Below are 21,313 nucleotides of genomic sequence, written 5' to 3' on the forward strand. Positions count from 1 at the left end.
CACGTTGATGAAAATCTGTTTTTCTCTGAGGCTTACACAGTCTTGATTTTTAAGATTGCAGTTAAAACGTTTGGACTTGAAAGCCTCAGAAAAAACAAATGAGTGAAAAACGTCTTCCCAACACTGCAGTCAGAAGTATAAATTGAATGCCTGCCATGCGGCGACTGCCACTTCTTGTTGTTATCTGGGACAGATCTGTTGATTCCATCATCCCAAGTGATGAAATCAAAGCCGTGAAAACCCTGCTTTGACTTGGAGTGACAGCCGCTTACAGTCAGCAAAGCAGATAAGTGGCTTATTGTTATATTTCAAGAGTCGTGTTTTTCTTTCGGTGATTTCATGACGGATGAAAGAGGATGAAGCATGTCTTTGTAGTCTGGACTTTAGAGGAGAATGTGTAAGTAGCCACTGCTGAAACACCCTCCTCCAGCTTTATGAAATGTGGACGTGGGGATTACAGGGCTTTGTACAGGTAGGAAGGGAAAAATTGAAAATGTCAAGTGAAGCACATCTCTAATGTGTCCATTAATACAATCAACCGACATCAGTCAGTCTTAATTACCAACAAAACTGGAGAATTCCTCAGATGAGAATTTTTTCTCAATTTGGCCTTAAAAAAAGTCAGTAGTATATTGCACGACAGGTGTTAAGAATATAACTGTGACGCATCTTAGTTAGTTAGGAGTTATGGGTTCCATTGAGAAAGCAAGAGATCATCAGCTGTACAAAGAAATGTTCTTGCATCCTTAGAGGATAATTAAGTAGGAAGCAAATGAGGAAATGCCTCAAATTCTCACACGCTGAATTCGAACTAAATAAGAGGATGGGGTTGGTAAACCTCTCACGTAAGCACAGTGGCAGCCTTTGGAATATTGTAGATGGGGACGTCTGCCCGGATCAGGGAGGAAAGCCATCATCCATCAGCCTATAGCTCTTCATGATCAGTGTCACCTTCTGTGAAAGCCTGTCTTCTCGATGGCCTGTCAGAGCACTGAATTGACAGTTTGGCTGCAACAGTAAGAGATGTCCTTAAAATTTTAAAGAAGGCAAAAGCTGGAATTTCTTTTCACATTTCAACAGAAAGTAGGAGTGAAAACCCAAACTGTCAGGAGCAATTCATGAAGGTGATGTCAAAGTGCTGCCTGCTGATGGTGGCGCCCAATCCTGGTCCTGGACGGCCTCCATCTCCCAGTTCTAACACCTGATAGTCCTGAGTGGCTCTTTGTTGTTTTATTTTTATTTTTTACAAGCTTGTTGATGATATCAACATTAGATTCAGCTGTGTTGAAGCTTGGACACGTCTAAAACATGCAGGAGAGGGACTGTGCAGGACCAGGATGGGACAATTCTGCATTACATGAATGAAGAGAAGAAAATAGTTGAAACAAATTCCATCCTCAGTGTTATTAACACTACTAGTCATACTGGTAAAAAAAAATGGAATAGAAAGAGTATGGGGAGTTAGGTGGGATGGAAAATAAACAAATGGCTAAATAGATTCATTAATAATACGTGCATATGTGCAATAATGAAGACTGCCGCTGGGTTATTGAACACTGTCTGGAAACTGCTGTCAGAGCACCGCGTGGTGTCAAATGAAATAGATTAAAAATGCCTGAATAATCAAACCCAATGACAAAGGGGCACGCCACCCCTTCTCCCAAGCAGCAACCATATACTTAAGTGACATTCCCGACATGCAACAATCAGTCACTTGCTTTGTTTATTTATACAAACCACTAAAATCAGAAATAGGTACAAAGGAGAATACAGAGTACAGATAAAGGCTCATTAAGGCCCCCTGTAACCTTGGCTACGTTTGAAGCATGCTGATGGCCTCAATATCTCGGGGCAGCCCAGACAGGCTGAGAGCCTCTTCTGCTGTAACCTTCATATGTAAGCATGGCTCTCTCCAGGGAAAAGGTCGGTGAGTAAGCATGAAGGTTTGATTAATTGTCATTTGTCAGAGCTTATCATTTTGCATCCCATAACAAGGAACAATTCCCCCCGTGGAAAAAGAAAGCCTGGTTGAGTCTTACAACTAAATGCAAAGAAACCCATATGATAATTATAAAGGTGATCTGTGGGTTATAATAACAGAAGAAATCAATATTAGAAATTACAAATAAATCCCTGCTTTGTGAGAAGCATTGACACTGTGAAGCGACAGTGTAGAAAAATGAGAGGACAATTTGTTAAGCTTGGTTGTACCTCTCAGACATTCTTCCAATCACTATTAAATGCCAATACTGTAATCTAAGGTTTCCCGATGCTATTCGTCTCAGTGTGAATTTCAATTTCTCATAACTGAAGTGTTGGATCAAAGCAAACCGGCTTCAAAGTGGCATTCATGTTTCATCCATAGCCAGAAGTACGCCACAGAAATGCGTCACATTGTGATGTTCCACTGAATTACAACCCAAGAACAACTGTGGCAACGGTGCTGACAGAAAGCAGATTAATAACGGTGTTCATGCTTTAATACAGAATGGACTTCAGTCTATGGGAATTATGCAAAAGGTCATTTCATCCAGAATTTATTGACCTGTTTGCTACTTTCATGTCCACATTATTGAGATACAATGTGCTGCAAAATATGCTGAACTGTGCACTTTGCGTAGGTTCCAGCGCAAAGGATGAGCCAACCTTAAACAAACACGATTCCTGTCCAGCTAATAATGGCTTTGAAATGTGTTCCGACATGAAAGCAGTTCACCGGATAAATCCTATTGCTACTTACCGCACATGTTCTTCTTCAATACGTGAGCTGAAATAACTTTTTGAATTATAGTTGTATAATTAAAAAGTCGATGCGCCACACAGATACCATGCATTATAGTACATAGGCAAAAGGAAACAGAAATCAATTTTACTTTGTTGTACAAATCCTCAGATGATGTTTCAAGACAGAAAGTTAATTGTGTAGGTGCTTGACCAGGATGACTGATTTGTCACACATGAAACACACAGATGAGACAGAGCTGTGTTGAGGAACCACTTTGTAAAAGTTCAGAGAAGAGCTCGGTGCATTGCACAGGCTGCAGCCTTGACTAAAGGCAATCCTGACCTGGCACAGATTGAATATCACTGTGGGTCGTCTCCACAAACACAAACTGGGCTACTGGATGTGAAAAACATTCTCTTGGCATCTATCCAATGCAATATGTACACACAGCTACACATGTTAAATTGCACACGTTTCTTTTCTAGGTAGGTTTATAGTTACATTAACTTTTCTATATGCATTCAATTTATTAATTCAAAAGTTACAACGCTGCTAATTTTCTAAGTCGTTCTACATTCCATCACCGACTGAGGTGAACCCAAAAGCAGACCAGGCCAATCTGGATAAAGCAGGTTTTATTTAGGCAGAGAAGTCCAAGAGAGGTGATACAGGCCAGAGAACAGGGGCCTCATTTATCAATTCTGCATAGAAAATATTCTACTTTCTGTCTAAGGAATGAAATTTAGAATGTGTGTAACTACAAAAAAATCTGTATTTATTGAACATGGAAACGTGGGTCGAACACACACCAGTAAGTCATCAGTGTTGATAAATCCGAAACGGATATGTGTCTTGTTCAGAAAATAAATAAACAAATACTAGGGATGTGACGAGAGATTCAGCTCACGGAACGACACGAGACGAGACACGAAGTTCATCTCACAATCATGAGACGAGACGGGATTTCCACTTTACGTTTAAGAAAACTTTTAAGAAAACTAAAATGACAATATATATGACTGGAAAAATGGATGTTCTTTATTTAATAATCACAAAACAATACAGGTGCATTTTGTGCACAAATGGAGGACATATTTAGTCGTGGTCCTTGGCTGGAAGAAGGTGGTCTGCCCTCTCCAGGTTGGTGGAGAGACCCTGCCCCAAGTAGGGTCTTTCACAACACATACATGTAACCAAGGGAAAATTAAACTAAAATGAGGTGTTTTGGGTCTATTGTACAGTGCAAAACAAACACTGTTTTAGGTGATGCTGTTTCTCCTGGGGGAGGTGGTACTGTCACTGCAGGGCTAGAGTCACGAGAGCTCAGACTTCATGTGACATTTTAAACTCATGGAGAGCAAAAGGGAAAAGAATCTGGAGAAGGAAGGTGATTAAGGTGTGTTGGATGTGTTATGTCACCACCACGCTGAGGGAGAGTGAGCAACAGAATAGCGTGAGTGATGTTTATTAGTGGGTGAAGTTGAGATCATTTGTTCTGTATACTCTGTGATTGAAGTGGTTGGGTATTGTGTTCTGTGAATTCAGAGGGGAGATTTGCTGTGTTGAGTTGCAGATGTGTGTGTTCATGCACAGGTCAACCACAGGAGTGGAAGTAAGTTTGTAATATTTTTGTGTGGACTATATTTGAAGGCATGTTAATATGAGTGCACTGTAAAGTTTGTGTGTTGTTTATCAAGTTATATTTCACGCATTTACTGAGATAGGTGAATAATTTTGTTTGAAGAAACTCTTGCTGATGTACTATATCTGTGCTGTCTCTGTTTAGGAGAGAGAGCTACACTGTAAAAAATTACCAGAATTTCACCATAGTCAACTGCAAAATTTCACTCTAAATTGCAGTATTATTACTTTACAGGATTTAACTTTAATATTCACAGTATGACGCTGTAATTGAGAAGTTTACTATAAAAACAGTGCGATTACAGTAAACTATTGTATTTTTTGTTGTTTGAATTAATACTGAGATTTCACAGCATTTTATTGTGTTATTTCAGTGCAAAATACTGTATTAAGACTCTCTACGCAAAAACACAGCAAATTACATGAACCGCACTGAATTGTGGGACCTGCCGTGGATTTATCAGCCATTATCACGTGCACACACCCATTCTAAGTGCAACCCTGCCTCTGCAACACACGCACACTCACCCTTAAACACACAGTGCACCTTTACCTCATTCTGTCTTTTAAAGGCATACTTCAAAGAGCCCAAAACCTCCATCATGCTTGAGACTAGGGTTGCAAAGGGGCAGAAAATTTCTAGTACATTTCCCAAAACTTTCCATGGGAAGTTAAGCCGGGGAATTTTGGAAATATTCCAAATTAGAAACTCTCCATGGGAATTATGGAAATTATGGGAATTTATGGGAATTATTGGGACTTTATGGGAATTAACTGGAAATTGGGGGTAATTTAAACAAACTGTATCATATCCAAACATAAATGTAAATATTTTTTGTCATGAGCAGACATCCATGCAAAATAATTTAAAAAAACGTGACATTTCAACAGATTTATTTCAGTCGAACTTTAGTTTTTATTCTTATATGAACAATAATTTCAATGAACAACCAAAACATGAATGCTGAGTAAACACTCACCCCCTCCGCTCCCCCACCCAATCTGCAGAAGAAACAGCATCAAATTTGAGGTAGCTACCCCCAAAATTAGCTAGCCTCTTAAATGGTCAATGAAATGGAAAAATAGCTTTCATTTAGCACCTAACTTACCAGCTAGTTAGCTACTGCAACTGTATTAACACATTTTATTTAATATTTGCAAGTTAACGGGGCTTGGGTAAATATATTTACCCCACGATATTATCCAAACTTACTTCACTTTATATAGTGCTCAAATGTGTGTCTTCAACAGTCCTGTGCTTTGAGCTCAAAAGTGTGGCCTCCAGGCATCAAGAAATCACCTGTGCATGTGATGGAGGAATGCACAGTGCATGTAGGGGGCGTGGCCTCAGTAGCCCTGCAGTAAGCAGTGAGCTGTGTGGAGTGATTGAGGAGTGTACTTGCATTAAATCTGGCTGTTTTAGCCAAGACTATGCTACAATATATTCCCCACAAATATATTTAAGTTCCCTGTTGAGGGCCAACCTTCAATTTTGTGAATTTCCTATTTAATCCCGTTTATTCCAATATTTTCCCGTTAATTCCCAAGGAAAGTTTCCAACTTTGAAAATTCCCGGAATTTCGCAACCTTACTTGAGACTGATATAAGTTGTTGAAAAGATGAAAATGTTTGGTTGAAAATGTTTTTGCTATATTTTGTATCTTATCTCCATCTTTTCTGTTTCTGATCATTATTTTTTTCTTTGAGCATTGAATGTTCCTCATCATCTCCATGACACATTCAGCATTCCACATCTTTACTGCAGCACACAGCTGCTTATTTCAGGTGACCTGATGAAGCCAAGGGCGTGGACGTTGTCGATTGAGGAAGGAGTGGTGATGGGACCATGCAGCTGTTGCAAATTTGTATACATTTTTAAAGGACCTTTGTATGCTTGTTCTGAATACGTTGGAAGCATGTTTGCCCAGGAAAATTTCCTTTTAAATGTAATATTGCACTTTGCACTTATCGCAAGCTTGATTAAAAAGTGAAAAGAAGTCGTCATTTTGCTGTTTTCTTTTTTGAGCATAAAGTGAGGGTGAAATAAAATTACAATTAAATGGATTTCCAGGCCACATGGTGGTGCAGTGGTTAGCGCTTGTGCCTCACAGCAAGAAGGTCCTGGGTTCAAATACCGGCTGGGGCATGGGGGCTTTCTGTGTGGAGTTTGTGTGTTCTCCCTGTGTGTGCGTGGGTTATTTCCGGTTTCTCTGGCTTCCTCCCACGGTACAAAAACATGCATGTCAGGTTAACTGGTTACCCTAAATTGCCCCTAGGTATGAATGGTTGTATGTCTGTATATATATGTCCACCCTGCGACAGACTGGCGACCTGTCCAGGGTGTACCCGTGAGCCCAAAAGGGAGAAGCGGTAGATAATGAATGAATGAAATGGATTTTACAATATTAAAAACTGATAAAAAATAAATTGTAACTTATTGGTTAATAATTGCATTACTTTTACAGTAATTCAACGTAACTTTCACAGCAATTTACTGTACTTATTTCACATCTTTCCACAGCTGAGTACTGCTATATCACAGTAATTCCTTGGGCATGGCAACCATGCTGTTGTTTTATTGCAAATTACTGTGGAATAATTGCAGCAAAGTACTGTGAATTAATTACGGTAAATTGTTGCGAAAATATTTGCAGCTAACTGCTGTGAAAGTAAAGCAATTATTAACCAATAACTTACTGTAATTTTACAGTGAAATTTCTTACAGTGTAGTACTGTTGTCTATATTACTATCACAGTTGTATGTATTGGTTGTGTTTAACAACATTTCGGTTACTATTGTAAACTACAAACCTCAATCCTAAAACATTAATGCTGAGTCTATAGTTTGATAACTCAGTCGGGGAGTAAAGTGCCACATAAAATTTATATTGTGTCCAGTCCAGTCATTTTTTTGACCCGGCTACATACAAAACGTCTGTTACCATCTAGATGAAATTACTGATTGAGTATTTTTAATGAATGTAAACAGTTGACATATGTTGCATTTGCACCTGTTGTGACTCGTTGAGAAACTTCATACACTGTATGGGAATGCTCATAGGCACTCAGAACGCACACGTGTACGCACGGTTGATAAACAAGAAGTACAGAAACAGAGTCCAAAAACCCAGATAAGCAGACAGACACAGAATGAGCTGATTCTCCGCACAGAGCAGATCAGATGACCCAACACAGACAGACAGGACAGACGGGGCTGCATAAGATAAGAAGACTAGACTCAGACAACAGGTGGGGCTGACAGACACCGACAGGGAGCAGGACTGACAGGGTCCTGAAACAACCAGGGGTGCAATAACTCCACTTGTTTTACAAATAAACTACAGTAAAGACAAAATTAGTTCATTGAATGACTGGAAAATGATATGATGACAAGATCTCTTTGATGATGTTCCGTCTTTGTCATGAAAAAAATGACGTGAATATTTGATCTACATTGTCAATAGTCATGTCTGTTAATCCAGGTTGAACACATACAAAAACCATTATATGGCAGTCAGTGATTTGATCAGTGCTTGATTACTGCTATATTAATACTTTCACATACAGTAATTATCTTAACAAATCTTAATCGAATTTAACTTTGTGTTGGTAGGCTTCTCCCTGCACAAAGTTGGTTACCATCAGCATGAAGCACTTCTTTTAAAGTCAACATTTTTGTGTGATGTATAAATTCAAAATCAGTATGTGTTGTGCTTTAAATACAATAATTTAAAGCAATTTGAGATTTTTATCAAGAATCTTTTTTTAAATAAGGACCCCTTTGCCTTTTTAAACAGCACCAATACTAAAATATATGATTTAAATCTAGTGAATGAAATACAAGGGGAAAAGCATTTCGGTATTCATTTTTTTTTTATTAAAGTACCAAAAGTCATTAGTAATCTAAAAGTGCAGCACATAATGCATTATTGGGTTTCAGTTCACATTACTAGACTTTCTTTGGCTTTCAAAGCATATGTGCCTTCAGCCAGTGTCTGTTTCCAGCCCTAAAAGATTAACTGAAAATCTCGCAAAAAAATAATAAAGTGTGAAGGTGATGAATGGATCTGTGTCAGGAAAATGCTTTAGTCAGAGCAGCAGGATGTGTGCGCGGTGGGTAATAAGGTGGGAAAGAAGTAAAGTGGATAACATTTCCTCATGGGTAAACAAAGTGTGACCGAGAATTCCTGCTGATGTCTAATTTGAAGCAAGAACACGCTGTGAAGGGCAAAGATGTGAATTTATCCCTGAAATGGCTGATGGAAACATCACTGAGGAGCAAAGCGTGGCCACCTGAGTCAAGTGAGCGAGGGAATTAATTATTGAGTGTGAGTGGAATTGGAAGTTTTTACTTCAGCATGAGCTCAGGCTTGAATGTCAGAGTTAAAATCGAATCTATTTGCTGTACTCAAACTGCAGGGTAGAGGAGGTGTTCTACTCATCTACAAGTTCTATCCAACTAATGTAAAGTCTCCGGTTTTTCAGCATTTGTGGCAAATGAATGACTTTACTCAAAAGTCTCTTAATTTTATGTTGAACCACTGGGGGGGTTAGCAGGACTCTTATTTCTAGGGTACATAAAAACCCAAATAGCAAGAGTGTACTGAAGTTAGATTAGTTAAAAGGAGCATCACCTTATTTTACACTTTACTCACTAGCAGAGTGCATCTTTCTCACTTTATGTTTGAAGGCTCGGACAAAGTGGTCGCAGTCACACTGTACAAGGTTCATTGGTAATAGGAAGCCAACAGAGTGCATGTCTGTTTCTCTCCTCCCTTTAACACTGCTTCTTACTGGCGGCAGCTTGCTGAGGAGCAGAGCTTATTGATGAGGCACAAGGAGGCACGCCTCATGGAAAGTTACTTCTTCTTGCTGTGGTTGAGTGGGGGTGGGGGGTGGGGGGGGGGGGGGGGGGGGGGGGGGGGGGTGGGGGGTGTCTTACAATCACAGGGTTCAGTCCCCCATCTTGAACTGTCTATATGTCCAAGTGTCCTTCAGCAAGACATTGAAACCCTCCCAATCAGTTCCAATAGAGGTTGAGCACGACATGGCTGCATGGCAGCTGTGGCGTGAGTGAATGTGCCATTCTGTCCATCTTCTGGATTACTATTCCCCTCAGGTCTGTGTGGGGCCGAAGCAAATAACAGCTACAAACCGAGAGCCGAGGCAGAGTGCATTCTGGACAATTCAACAGTCTCAGACATTCAAAGGGCAATGTAAAAACACCAATTAACTTTGAATACATGCTTTTTTCGACATTGGGGGAAAATACCAGCATACACAAGCAGAACATACAAACTCAGCACAGAAACTTCCAAAGTCAAACTTGAATCAGTGAGGTAACAGCACTAACCACTACTCCACTGCACAGCTGTTTCAGTTCAGCTTGGTTTAAAATGCTACAAAAAAAAAAAAAAAAAAAAAGAAGATATGTTTCAGGAAACTTTCCATTACAGACCTCAAAACTGCTGCGGCATATTGCCGTGAATACTGGAGGCCACTGGAGAAACATAAAATAAAGATAATTACAATCCTGACTGAGCATTAATCTGGCAGCAACATAGTGCAGTAAAATTCAACATCATAGTAAACTGCTGGAAACCGTTCGTGGCAGGATATCAAGAGAGAGAGAGAGAGAGAGAGAGAGAGAGAAACCAACATACTAACTACTACAGTTGTTCCAGTTCCGAAATGTAAAATTGAGACTATATGCATGTGAAATAAATGCAAAATTGGGAAATCAGAGAACGATATCCCAGGGAGTGGCAAGATGCTCTTGTTGAACACCAGCCAGAGAGGAGGATGGTCTTGCACTAGCTCAATTAGATCAGGAACTGAGGGAGAAGCTGATGAAAGTTGTGAACCTCATGATAAGGATTGTAGGTCCAGACGTGTCACCAGTGGATCTCACATGAACCTCTTTTCACACCTCAGCATTAGGTACATCAGTCCTGTCAGCAAGACCCTGAAAGAGGGTTTCTTAAATGGAACTGATGGCGGCGTCCAGTGGGAACAAGCCGGGGGTTACTGGGAGGTCACTATAAAGGCCATCTTGCAAAGATACCCAGCAGCTCATGCTTACTGAACCCTTCACCAAGGCAGGCCTACAAAGACAAATTAGCATGGATGAAGAACTCCTGGGGGGGGCTCACACTGGGGGCACGGCGAACTGACAGGGAGCCGAGGTGATGGAAATTCTCCACCTTTTAAAGAAGTGAGGTGAGCTGCACTGCTGAAGATCATTATGGAATTCACTGTGATGTGATGTGATGACACATTTAAAAGTAGCTGTTGATGGTGCACCATGGCAGGTTTTTTTGTTTGATCAAAGTTGAAGTTTTAATTTAGATTTGTTCCAGAGGATTAAAAGATTTTTCTTGATGTATTTGTCCTAAGTATTATACCTCTTGCCTCTGTCATGGTTCGTGATTGTCATGGCTGCGGGAAGTAGGGGTGCAGAGGGTGCTGCAGCACCCCCTCGCGAATGTAGCAAAAACTTCCATAATGCTGGACCTAACTGCTGCATTTGACACTGTGGATCACAACATCTTAATATCTCAACTGCAGCACCTGGTTGGCATCAGTGGTCCTGTACTGCAGTGGTTCAGGTCATACCTGACAGACAGTCTTATGGGCCTTCTCATTAACGCCTCTACTATGGTGCCTTGAGGACATTAAAGCCTGGATTCCTCCAGTTGGTCCAAAATGCTGCAAGCGCAGCTACGAACTGGAGTACAAAAGAGGGAGCATATCACTCCCATCCTGGCCTCCCTCCACTGGCTACCTGTGCACTTTAGAGTCCATCTTGAGATTGTTTCATTTGTTTTTAAATCCCTAAATGGTCTCGTGTTGAATAATTATATAGTTTTCTTCACATCATGTTTATTATAATATGTTATTTAGTAATTTTCATATTATTCATGTCTCTATTTAGGTACAGAGTGATTGTGTAAACAGGTGTGGGAAAAAGATGTATTATGTGTGACACAAAACCCAAGTATTAGTTTGCCTCTCTTTTTGTTTTTTCTGCATGCCTTTTTTCCTTTTTTTTCTTAGTGGCAACTACCTGGCAGCCTGCCAGTCTGTTTTTTCTTTTTTCAGAGGCAGAGGCCACCTGGTCGGGGCTTCTTTTTCCTTTTTTCGCAAGTGGGACCCACATGTCAAGCAATGAAGAACTATATGAAATGTTTGAAAGTACTTGGCACTGGTGTGAGATGTATGGAGAAGTTGAAAGTCCTGATAGAGAGGACTGGGGGTGGGGTGAAGGACTGGGCACCTGTGTGAAGGAAGGAGAGAGGGAACTAACAGGTTTGCAGCTGTGCCAAGAGGTGTACATTCACTACGAAGTGATATCACTATGAGTGTTTAGCATGTGTACAGTCCCAACGGAGTTTCATATAGTGGAGCAGCGGGGGGGCTGGAGCACAGGTGTCCTTCCAGAAACAGTATAAAAAGGGCGAGGCTGAGCTCAGTCTTTGCTCCAGTTCCTTTTGGTCGGGCTGGCTGCTGGGGGGTTTTAGTAATAAAGCTCTCTACTTTGCATTCTGACTCCGATTCTGATTTTTTTTCCTGGAAGAACCAAGAGTGGATATAATTAAAGATTTTACGATTTTTCTGAAAAATATGTTTGTAGGTTTTTTGCATCGCAACTGGCCTAGGATACTTTTTAAATAAAAATCCACAACACTCGCCCCGCCTTATCTCTGAGCTGCTTTACCCCTACACTCCAGCTCAGTGCCTCAGATCAGCTCATCAGCTGCTCCTGGAGGTGCCCAGGTCCAAACGTAAGCTCAGAGGGGACAGAGCTTTTTCTGTTGTGGCCTGCTGTGGAATGAGCTGCCACTGTGCATCAGACAGGCCCCCTCACTGTCCATTTTTAAGAAAGATCTTAAAACACATTTTTATTCACTGACTTTTAACTCAGCCTGAGACTCTGCCCTTGGTCTTTTTTTTTTTTTTTTTTTTTGGTCTTTGCCTTGGTCTTTTTTTTTCAAATGCCTCTTTTTTGTTTTGTTGTTTTGCTTTGTTGTTTGTTTTTGTTTTCTTAGTTCTTCCTGTATTTTATTCTTGCACTTTCGCTTATATTTATGACTTTGTGCCAGCAGTAGTTGTTTTTAAAGTGCTATAAAAATAAAGCTGAGTTGAGCTGAGTAGAAGATTTGGACCACCGTCACTCAGAAATAAAACCCCTAACTCTCCGGCCGCACGTGTAAATCAGTTAGTCACCTTCAGATTTGGAGATCTGAAAATGATTCCAATCACAGATGAACTGCCTGAAGTTCAAGACCCTGATGTATCACAAGTATGCACATAACATGCAGTGAAATGCGATTTGCACCAGTTCAAGCTGTAAGTGTGTGTATGTATATGTACAAAGTGAGCAAAATACATAAATCAAGGTGCCAGCAGGGGTCAAGGTTCAGCAGGCGGACAGCCTGAGGTAAGCAGCTCCTCCTCAACCTCTCGGTGTTTGCTTTCAGACAGTGGTAATGCCATAATGCCTGGCGTGGGGTGGGTGGGTTCGCTTTCGAGCTTCCTGACCTTTAACCCCTGCATCGTTTCATGTAAATAAGCTGCAAGTTGAGGGGAGCGGTTTCAGGCATCTGAGGTGCGGAGCTTTCTTCACCTGACTAAACTAACTAAATACTAGTTTAAATAATAAACTATTCACAAAGCTGCCCGAGGAGCTAGAATGCTGTGGGAAGTACGGTGCACTGAGCCCTATCCTCTAATGTCTGAATGTTATTCCCTTTAGTCCGTTCATTGCTTTTTACCTGCTGTCCCCCCCTTCGAGGGGGAGTCTTCTCCAGTTTCAGTTGCTGACTCCACTATTACGAGGGCCTACGAACAAGCTCTGTCCGGACCGGGAGGACACTCCTGTCGGTGCTGCCAGCGGACTGGCTTCGGTTCTACTTCTGGGATCCATAGTTCCTGTGCTGGACTGTTCCTGTGCTGTCCAACGGACTGTACTCAACATAGTCCTAGGCTTTACTTTTTATTGTCTCATGCTAGCTGTTGCCAAAGCTGTCCGTCCCTGGGAGAGGGATCCCTCCATACTGTGGTTCTCCCCAAGATTTCTTCTTTTCCCACTGGGTTTTTGGAGTTTTTTCTTGCCGGATGTGAGGGTCTAAGGCGGTGGTTGCTTCGTTTTGTCTCGTTACTGTGAATTTGACATATTAATATTATGCTTATTCACTGTTTTTATTTTTACCAACCAATGTAACATCTTGAAGCCCTCTGAGGCAACTGTTGTTGTGATACTGGGCTATACAAAAATAAATTGATTGATTGATTGATTGATTGATTGATCTGTCGATGTGACAGGACCACATCAGGTCCTGCGTGATGTTGACACATACTTGAAGCTCTCCACTCTCTCCACCTCTGCCCCGCTGGTTCTGAGTGAACAGTCTGGTATTCTTCAGCTCCTCGGTCTTGCTGATGTTCAGGAGGAGGTTGTTTCTCTATACAAGTCCTTCAGGTGAGTGATCTCCATGAAGTACTCCTTGTCTCTCGTTGGGGATTAAACCCATCAGTGCTGTCGTCAGCAAACTTAACGAGTTCCACAGTGACTCAAGGTTATAAAACAGGGCCGTCCAACCACAAAACAGTGGCATAATGTGAATAACTGTGTGCTAATTTCAATTTTGCACATGTACAAAGCTTCAGTGAGTATGCTACATGATTGTTTACGTTCATGTGCCTTTTGTTAACCTCTCATTCAGACAACCTCATTTTTTTGTATTTAATTTTTCAATTAAAGCTTATACAACTGTCAGTCACATAGTAATGCCTGTGCAGTTTTTTATATTGTACAGCTTCCTCAAGGTCTCTTTTATCAATGTGTGTTCAAAACAGTTATACCATAAGAGACTTTTTATTTGCTTTTTGTTCCCAGATTGAACTGTCAGAGAGATGAGCCTGCAGTTCGAGATCCCAGGTTTATTTCTCCCTGACACTGTCAGAGGCTGAATGAATGAGACTACTCCATCTAGCCTTGGGTTTGAATCCTTCAATGATTTTACCCCTGGACTAAGAAAAAGTGTCAACACTCTTTGGTTTGTGAATTGATCTTGCCAATACCTTGTTCAAGCCATCTGTGTCAAAACACATCATCAATCACAAAATCATGACTCTGTTCCCAAATGTGTTCCTGGTCTGCACCACAACATTAAACATCTTGTTGAAATGATTTTTAAATTTATGTGAGAATGTTTTTATTGAATCAAATTTGCATCCTGAAGTTTAACAGGCATCTTATTCTGCATATGTTCAACAGCAAAGTTCCCCCATGGCAACAAATATTACCTAATGGATTTAGTGCATTGGCATGATCCTGAGAGGTTTAAGTGCTACTGTTAATAACAAAATACGGTTAAATCCGTACAGTAAAAAATATACGGTAAAATGACATGCACTTACAGAACACCTGCAGGAATGCTTCAAAATGCACTTTATGAGCCTCCATCAAACACTGCCTGCTGGAGCAAGATCAATTAATCTCCTTCACAAAGTCAAATCCTTTTCTCACTCTTCCACCTTTTTACTCAGCTACTGCTACACATTTATGTCCCAACTGGAATGCCCTGACTTCCACCATGACAAATGCTTTCAGAGTGCAATCAAGACCCAAAAAGATTCTACTAACTGCTACTGTATTGGTAATTTTTAAAAAAAGATTAAATAAAACATCCGTATTATAAAAGTTTAAAGCTGCTCTGACCTGACCAAGCAGCTCCGGCAGTCCCAGCGCTTGTCCTGTGAACACCCCCAAGCAGATCAGGATGGAGTTGAACTGGCCAATGGAGCCTCTGATGTGTCTTGGAGAAATTTCTCCCAGGTACATGGGGAGGGCACTGAGAGCTATGCCTGTCAAAAAAAAAAAAAAAACATTAAAATCTGAAATAAATACAGAGAGTGGTATTAGGAGGTGTGGTTCTCTCTCTCTCTCTCTCTCTCTCTCTCTCTGTTTGGTCTGTGGCCTGGCGGTCTGTCCAGGCTAAATCCTGTCCTCACCCATAGTTAACTGGGATTTGCTCCATGATCGTCAAAGATGTGGAACTCGTCCCACTGTTTTTTCAATTACTATTATTATTATTTCTTTTTCAGACACTGAAACTAACCACACTAAATTCTGTATAATGTAAAATCATAGGACAGTGAGTAACGCCACAACTGTGATGTACCTGAGTATTTAATCATCACACAATCACACTTTTGTAAATTCTTTGACATGGCCCAGGGTTATTCAGGTACCAAAAGTAAGGTTTCTTTTTCTTTTCTGAGATTGTTATCCGAGTTTCTCGGTTTAGTTTTATCACATTCTTAGATAATTCCAGATTATCAGTTCTTCAACATGGTGGACAACAGGAAGGTTTGGTGGTGAGGGTGGCACGACACATCATAAACGGACCAATTCCTCCCCTCAGAGACTTTTACACTGCAACTATCCAAACCGATGATTATCTTGTTTCCTACTGTCTGTAATGCTTTTAATGTCTGCTCCAAGTGAACTGTTGCACAGTGAACACAATGTAAGAGTGTTAACAAAAAGAAAAGAAAAGAGCACTCACCAGAGTCCACTCCCATCATCAATCTGCCAACAATGAGCATCTCAAAAGATCTTGACATTTCCCCCAACGACAGCAGCAGAGCAGCAACGACAGCGAAGCCGTTATTTACCAACAAGGTTCCCTTTCTGAAATGAACATGGTTGAGTGCTTAGAAATACATGTGAACATATATTTGCTATATGCAAATCTTTAAACTAATTAAGTCAAAGAATTTTACTTTTGTCAAAACATTTCTACTAAATTTTAAAGCAAGAATTGAAGCCAGAAAAATGTAATGTTTTTGAAGAATCAAAGGGCCTGAGGGTTTTCTGGATGACTTCATATTTCTGCAGTGCAGCAGAACGTTGAAACATTTCACTGAAGGCTGCTGTAGGCGTCAGACGATAGAGTCCATTGTTCCACACACACAATCAGCTCAACACAATCACACACTTTTCACTATTAAGTAAAAATTGACTGAAATTGCCACTGAAAACCCTCACAGACATGCCATTTACTACATTAACTCACTGGTCTTTTCTTAACTCTTGAAGATGAAAAATAGGCACCCAAGGACACTTTATCCAAAATGTGCCAAACAGCCGTTTTTTTTTTTAAATCTGTCACTAAATACCAATCGCTTTGAAACTGCACTGCTATTCAGGATGGTTAGTGGATCATTATGTTCCATGGATATTCAAATTCATTATATTTCTATGCAGATGGACAAAAAAATGAAAAAGGATCATGTTAAAGCCACTTCAAATGGATATTTTGAGGGGATGAACATTACTCTCATATCTATGAAACTGTAACAGGCAGCATCAGGTCAGCTCAGCTTACCACAGTAAATTATAGACATATACAGTGCCTGTGTGTGAGTGCGTGCATGTGTGTGTGCAAAGACATTTAGTGAACTTCACATTAAATCTTTCAGCTTTAAAAAAAAAAAGAAAGAAAAACCTTCAGTGACAATTTCAGTGTGTGACAAGCTATCGCATATTAATCATTCGATGGAAACCTATTACAGATGTTGCATAATCCGTTTTTTGTTGTTGTTGGTTTTGTTTGTTTCCGGTCATTTATACAATGTTGCAGGAGTACAGAACATCAGCACCGGTGTGATACGACCGAGGACGAAGAGCACATCAATACAGCCTCATGTTGCAGTTAAACTAACAGAATACAGTGTTTCCCTACCATTATATTAGGGGGGCGCCCCGCCTCCCCTAGAAGGTCAAGTTAAATTAAAATAATTGTTACTTTTTTACACGCAAACTTCAGTTTTCCTGCATAAAGGCCGCTCGACGGAGGGAGGGGGAGTAGACACAGTGGAGTGCTGCAGCGAGTGCCTCATGGCCCGAACGCACTGGACGCGGAAGCGCCGCGCACGGCGCTTCTGATCGCCTCCCATGTTAACCTATCTGACTGCCCGCACACAATGCGCAGGGGGACGCCGCGCGCCACGGCTCGCGCCTGCTCTGTTTCGTTCTATTTTTCACGCGAGCCACGAGCGCCGAGAGCGCCATTTGTCAAGCTGGATCAAGCAGATCGGACCAGACAGGAAGTCGGAAACAGAAAAAGCAAGAGAATCCGGTCAATTTTCAAAATAAAATACATTAAATGACGATTAGTTACGGTGTTGCCCGTCCGTCCATAATTTGTCACTTGGGTCTAATCACAAGAGAGATGGACACACACAAACAGACATACGCACGTACAAACAAAAACACACAAATACACACACATACACACTCGACAGTTTCACGTGATGCAGAAAAAACGACAGCGACAAAGACCTGCACTCCCCCCCCCCCAAGGGGCCAATCCTAGGGGACACACTGGAATAGAATAGTCTTTATTAATCTCAGAGAAATTTCCAGGAGCAGACACTCGCAGGACACACAAGGGGGTGCAAAAAGTGCTGAAAGATGCAAAAAAAAGAATAAGAATAAGTAACAGTGCAAGTCGTAGTAAAAATAATAGACAACTAAAATAAAAAAAACATCTAACTGAACTGTACAACATAAATCTTAAAGCTACACTAAGGAACTTTCAGTTTTCATTGATTTTGGCGGCGCCAGTGGACAAAAGCGGTAGTGTTTTGCCTGAAGGAATACTACAGTTCCCATGAGGACTAGCGCGTGATGTCGGAAAATGCTGCTCCCGGTGGCATGCTGTCAGACTGAACTCGCCTACATTTGTTTCCAGTGGCTGTGTGAAGGACAGAGAGCGACGAGGTAATGAATCTAATGATGGCTAAACAATGTTATATCATGATGCGACGCATGCCGTAAAGCAGTCCGCACATTTGGAGTTTTTCAGTGTGCAGGGTTCCTACCACCCTCCTCACAGTTGCTTAGTCCAAGTGAAAGCAATACTGACGCCCTCAGCCCGTGACAGAGGGGTCATTCAACTAGTTATAAGTCGATGTATCATCACAAAAGATATTAAAATGTTTTATTAAGGTTGAAAAGTTCCTTAGTGTAGGTTTAAATTTAACAGAAACTATAATATATACAAATATGTACAAGTATTTTTTAGTGCAGTAGAATGAGTGCTTATAAAGTGTCCATGATTGCTTTTGGGGGCTATAAAGTGACAGTGATTGCAGGATATTATGTCCAGGATTATTGCACATATTCTACACAGTAGAGTTGTACAGTTGCGTAATGCCATTCAATGGTTGACAACACAAATAAAAAAATATATATTTATTTTTTCTTTATGTGTTTGGTCTCCACCGAAAAAAATAGTGCTGCCAGCAAAAACAAGGCAATAGTTGCAAAATCACCCATAAAAAAAAAAAAATTACAGTTTTGTGTGCTCGATGCTGGGCCTACAATGAGTGGTTTTGCTGATTCCAGAGAAGGTTCGATGTTTTTCTTGCTTTTATAAGCTGCCACTGCTGCACAGAGATTGTTACTGTACAACAACACACTTGAGACTGTTGAGACTGTCTCAAGAGTACCCCCAACCTGAAATGATTGCCCCTTCACTATTTTAGAACCAATCACGGACACAAAGTCACAGCAGCAGCAAAACTGCCGCCGTCTCTTTTTGTCATGGAGACAAACACTCATCTTGCTGTGTTGTTTTCAGTAATTTGCCTTCGTATCCTCCATGGAAACAAGATGCAGTGATGAAATATGCAGACATCAAAAGAGAAAAAAAAAAAAGTATTAGCTTCTCTGGCAAACTTTTAATAAACCACTTAGTCAGTCTGCGGAGTACTTTTCTAGTTTTATTGCCCCGTGCGTCCTCTTCTGCTGATATATATTCAGCTCTTCTCCCGGACATGTGGATTTCAACCTTTCTGAGACAGTGGAAAACTACCAGCTGGCCCACAGATGTCTTGCAGGAGGAATGTAGGGGGGATGAATAATGGGTTTCAAATTAATCAACATAGTGGGGATCACAGGAAAAACCCAAGGTGACTCTTGAGGGCATCTTAATTGTCTCAAATGACTCCGAATGAAAGCTTCATAAGTCTCCCCCTGCTCTGAGAGCGACATCCTCATCATTAGTGAATAATAGATTCTTTTGAAAGTGTATTCTTCCAGAGCACAGAGGTGATTTTGTCGGTGCCCGAGTGTGATCCTGAAGGGGAGGAGGACTTACAGTACAGCAAACCGAGGCGAGGGAGAAACCAGAGAAACTTTGACAGTGAGACTGGAACAAGTTCTTCGCTCACAGAAGCTACTTACTTCTTCTGACACATCTGACATGCCTCCAAATTAATTTTTTGTGCAACTCTTCTGCGGAATCAATGAGAGCAGGAAATTTGTATTCTGGGAAGTTTTTGAAGCACATTTGAACAGTCAATTTTTAACCAGGACTGTTCAATTAGATAAAACTGAAAACACTATCTCTGTTAGGTCCCATTTATTCTTTTAGAAATTCTATGGGAACAGTGTAAAACAGGCAACATTTACACATTCTTTTCAAATTCTGATAGAAATTAGATATATTCCTCACTGGATTTTCGTGTAGGATATCATAAAAGGAGGGCAGAGGCTGCTCAAACCAGGTTAATAATAAGTCACCACTGTTAAATGAAGAAGTGACTAATATAGTCACGTTCCTGATAATGAGTCGTATCGACTGTCATCCCGACTTCAGTGAAATTGAAACCATAACCCTTCATGATAACTATATAATCAGGTTAAAAAAAAAACCAAGTGATAAACTAATGAATTGCAAATACTCACAGTATTGTAATCGTAGCTATACCGGATCAGTTCTTTGGGAGTTTTTTGAATTATTAGCCAAAAAAAAAAGGTAATGCAGATGACTTATCGGCTCTTCAGTCATCACTGATGAGGAGTCAACAGCCCCATTAACATCACATAGATATTTTCTCCCAATTCTGCCCTGCTCTAGAGTTACAATTGTCACTTTGAACAGAAGTCTGCATGCATGACAATGCAACTACTCAGACAGAAGTCGCAAGCGGAAGGAAAAAAATCTCACTGCAGGTTTGACTGTGAACAGAAAACAAATCAACACGATGAAACAACACGGCAAATTTCCCAGTGTTGAATTAACTCTGAAAGTGTTAAGAGTGGTCTCATATATACACTGTTGTAGTGTTAAATGTAAGTGTTAAAATACACACTTTAAAGTGTTCATTCTAAGAACACTTTCAGAGTTAATTCAACACTGGGAAATTTGCTGTGAACCTTAAAGCTGTTATCAGACTAGAGTCAAACTTTACAAGTAAACTTTACAAGTAAAGTTTGACTGGGGATTTGTGGCTGTACCAGTAAACACAGTGGAAAGTTCATGAGTGAGAAAAAAACAAACTGCTGTGAGACATTTCTTCAGTTTCCTCCCAAAAAAACAACTGTATATTGAGGTGGGTGTCTAAAAAAACCACACACAGTGCTCGGTTCAGTCAAAGCTTGATGAAGAAACGTCTATGGAAGGTAATGAGGTGTATGTGCTTTCAAACTAAATGAATATAAATACAAACCTTTTTAATTAATGCAGTTATATATACAAACATTAAGATTTTAATTAATCTATAATTATCCTGTAGTAGGAGTAGATACCTTAAGTCCCTACATTTCACTGAACTCTGTAACCCCGGGCCCATAATACCCTCTGAGCTCTGAGCCAGTGTTTATGGACAGTGATTCAGAGAGTCAAAACCAGCAGGAAGAAAGTGCATAAGGTATGGGAAGTAATAAAGTGAAGTGAGAAAGAGGAGTCTGACAAAGTAAACAGCTTCAGAGAGTGTGCAGACCATGTTATACTGGAGCACTAAGCTCAGGATTTCTGTGTCCGCCAAGCAATGAAAAATGAAGCTGTGGTATTTCTTATGGATGAATATTAATCTTCACCACAGCATTTATGAATAATGTCAGCAACAAATCAGGGGAAGTAAAAGATC

At 40.5% G+C, this 21,313-nt stretch overlaps 1 protein-coding gene across 3 annotated transcripts in view; it reads right to left on the reverse strand.

The window, feature by feature from the left end:
* Window positions 1-21,313, reverse strand: part of slc2a9l2 (solute carrier family 2 member 9, like 2) — a 132,821-nt gene that overhangs the window by 82,055 nt on the left and 29,453 nt on the right. For all 3 annotated transcript variants that reach the window (XM_030092455.1, XM_030092454.1, XM_030092456.1), the window contains 2 exons: window positions 15,940-16,064; window positions 15,090-15,235 (listed from right to left, as the gene is read on the reverse strand). In XM_030092455.1, the coding sequence (XP_029948315.1) occupies window positions 15,090-15,235; window positions 15,940-16,064 (271 nt within the window). The remainder of the gene's footprint in view (window positions 1-15,089; window positions 15,236-15,939; window positions 16,065-21,313) is intronic.

The sequence above is a fragment of the Salarias fasciatus genome, chromosome 5 (genome assembly GCF_902148845.1).
Source record: "Salarias fasciatus chromosome 5, fSalaFa1.1, whole genome shotgun sequence".
In the NCBI taxonomy this organism is placed as follows: domain Eukaryota; kingdom Metazoa; phylum Chordata; class Actinopteri; order Blenniiformes; family Blenniidae; genus Salarias; species Salarias fasciatus.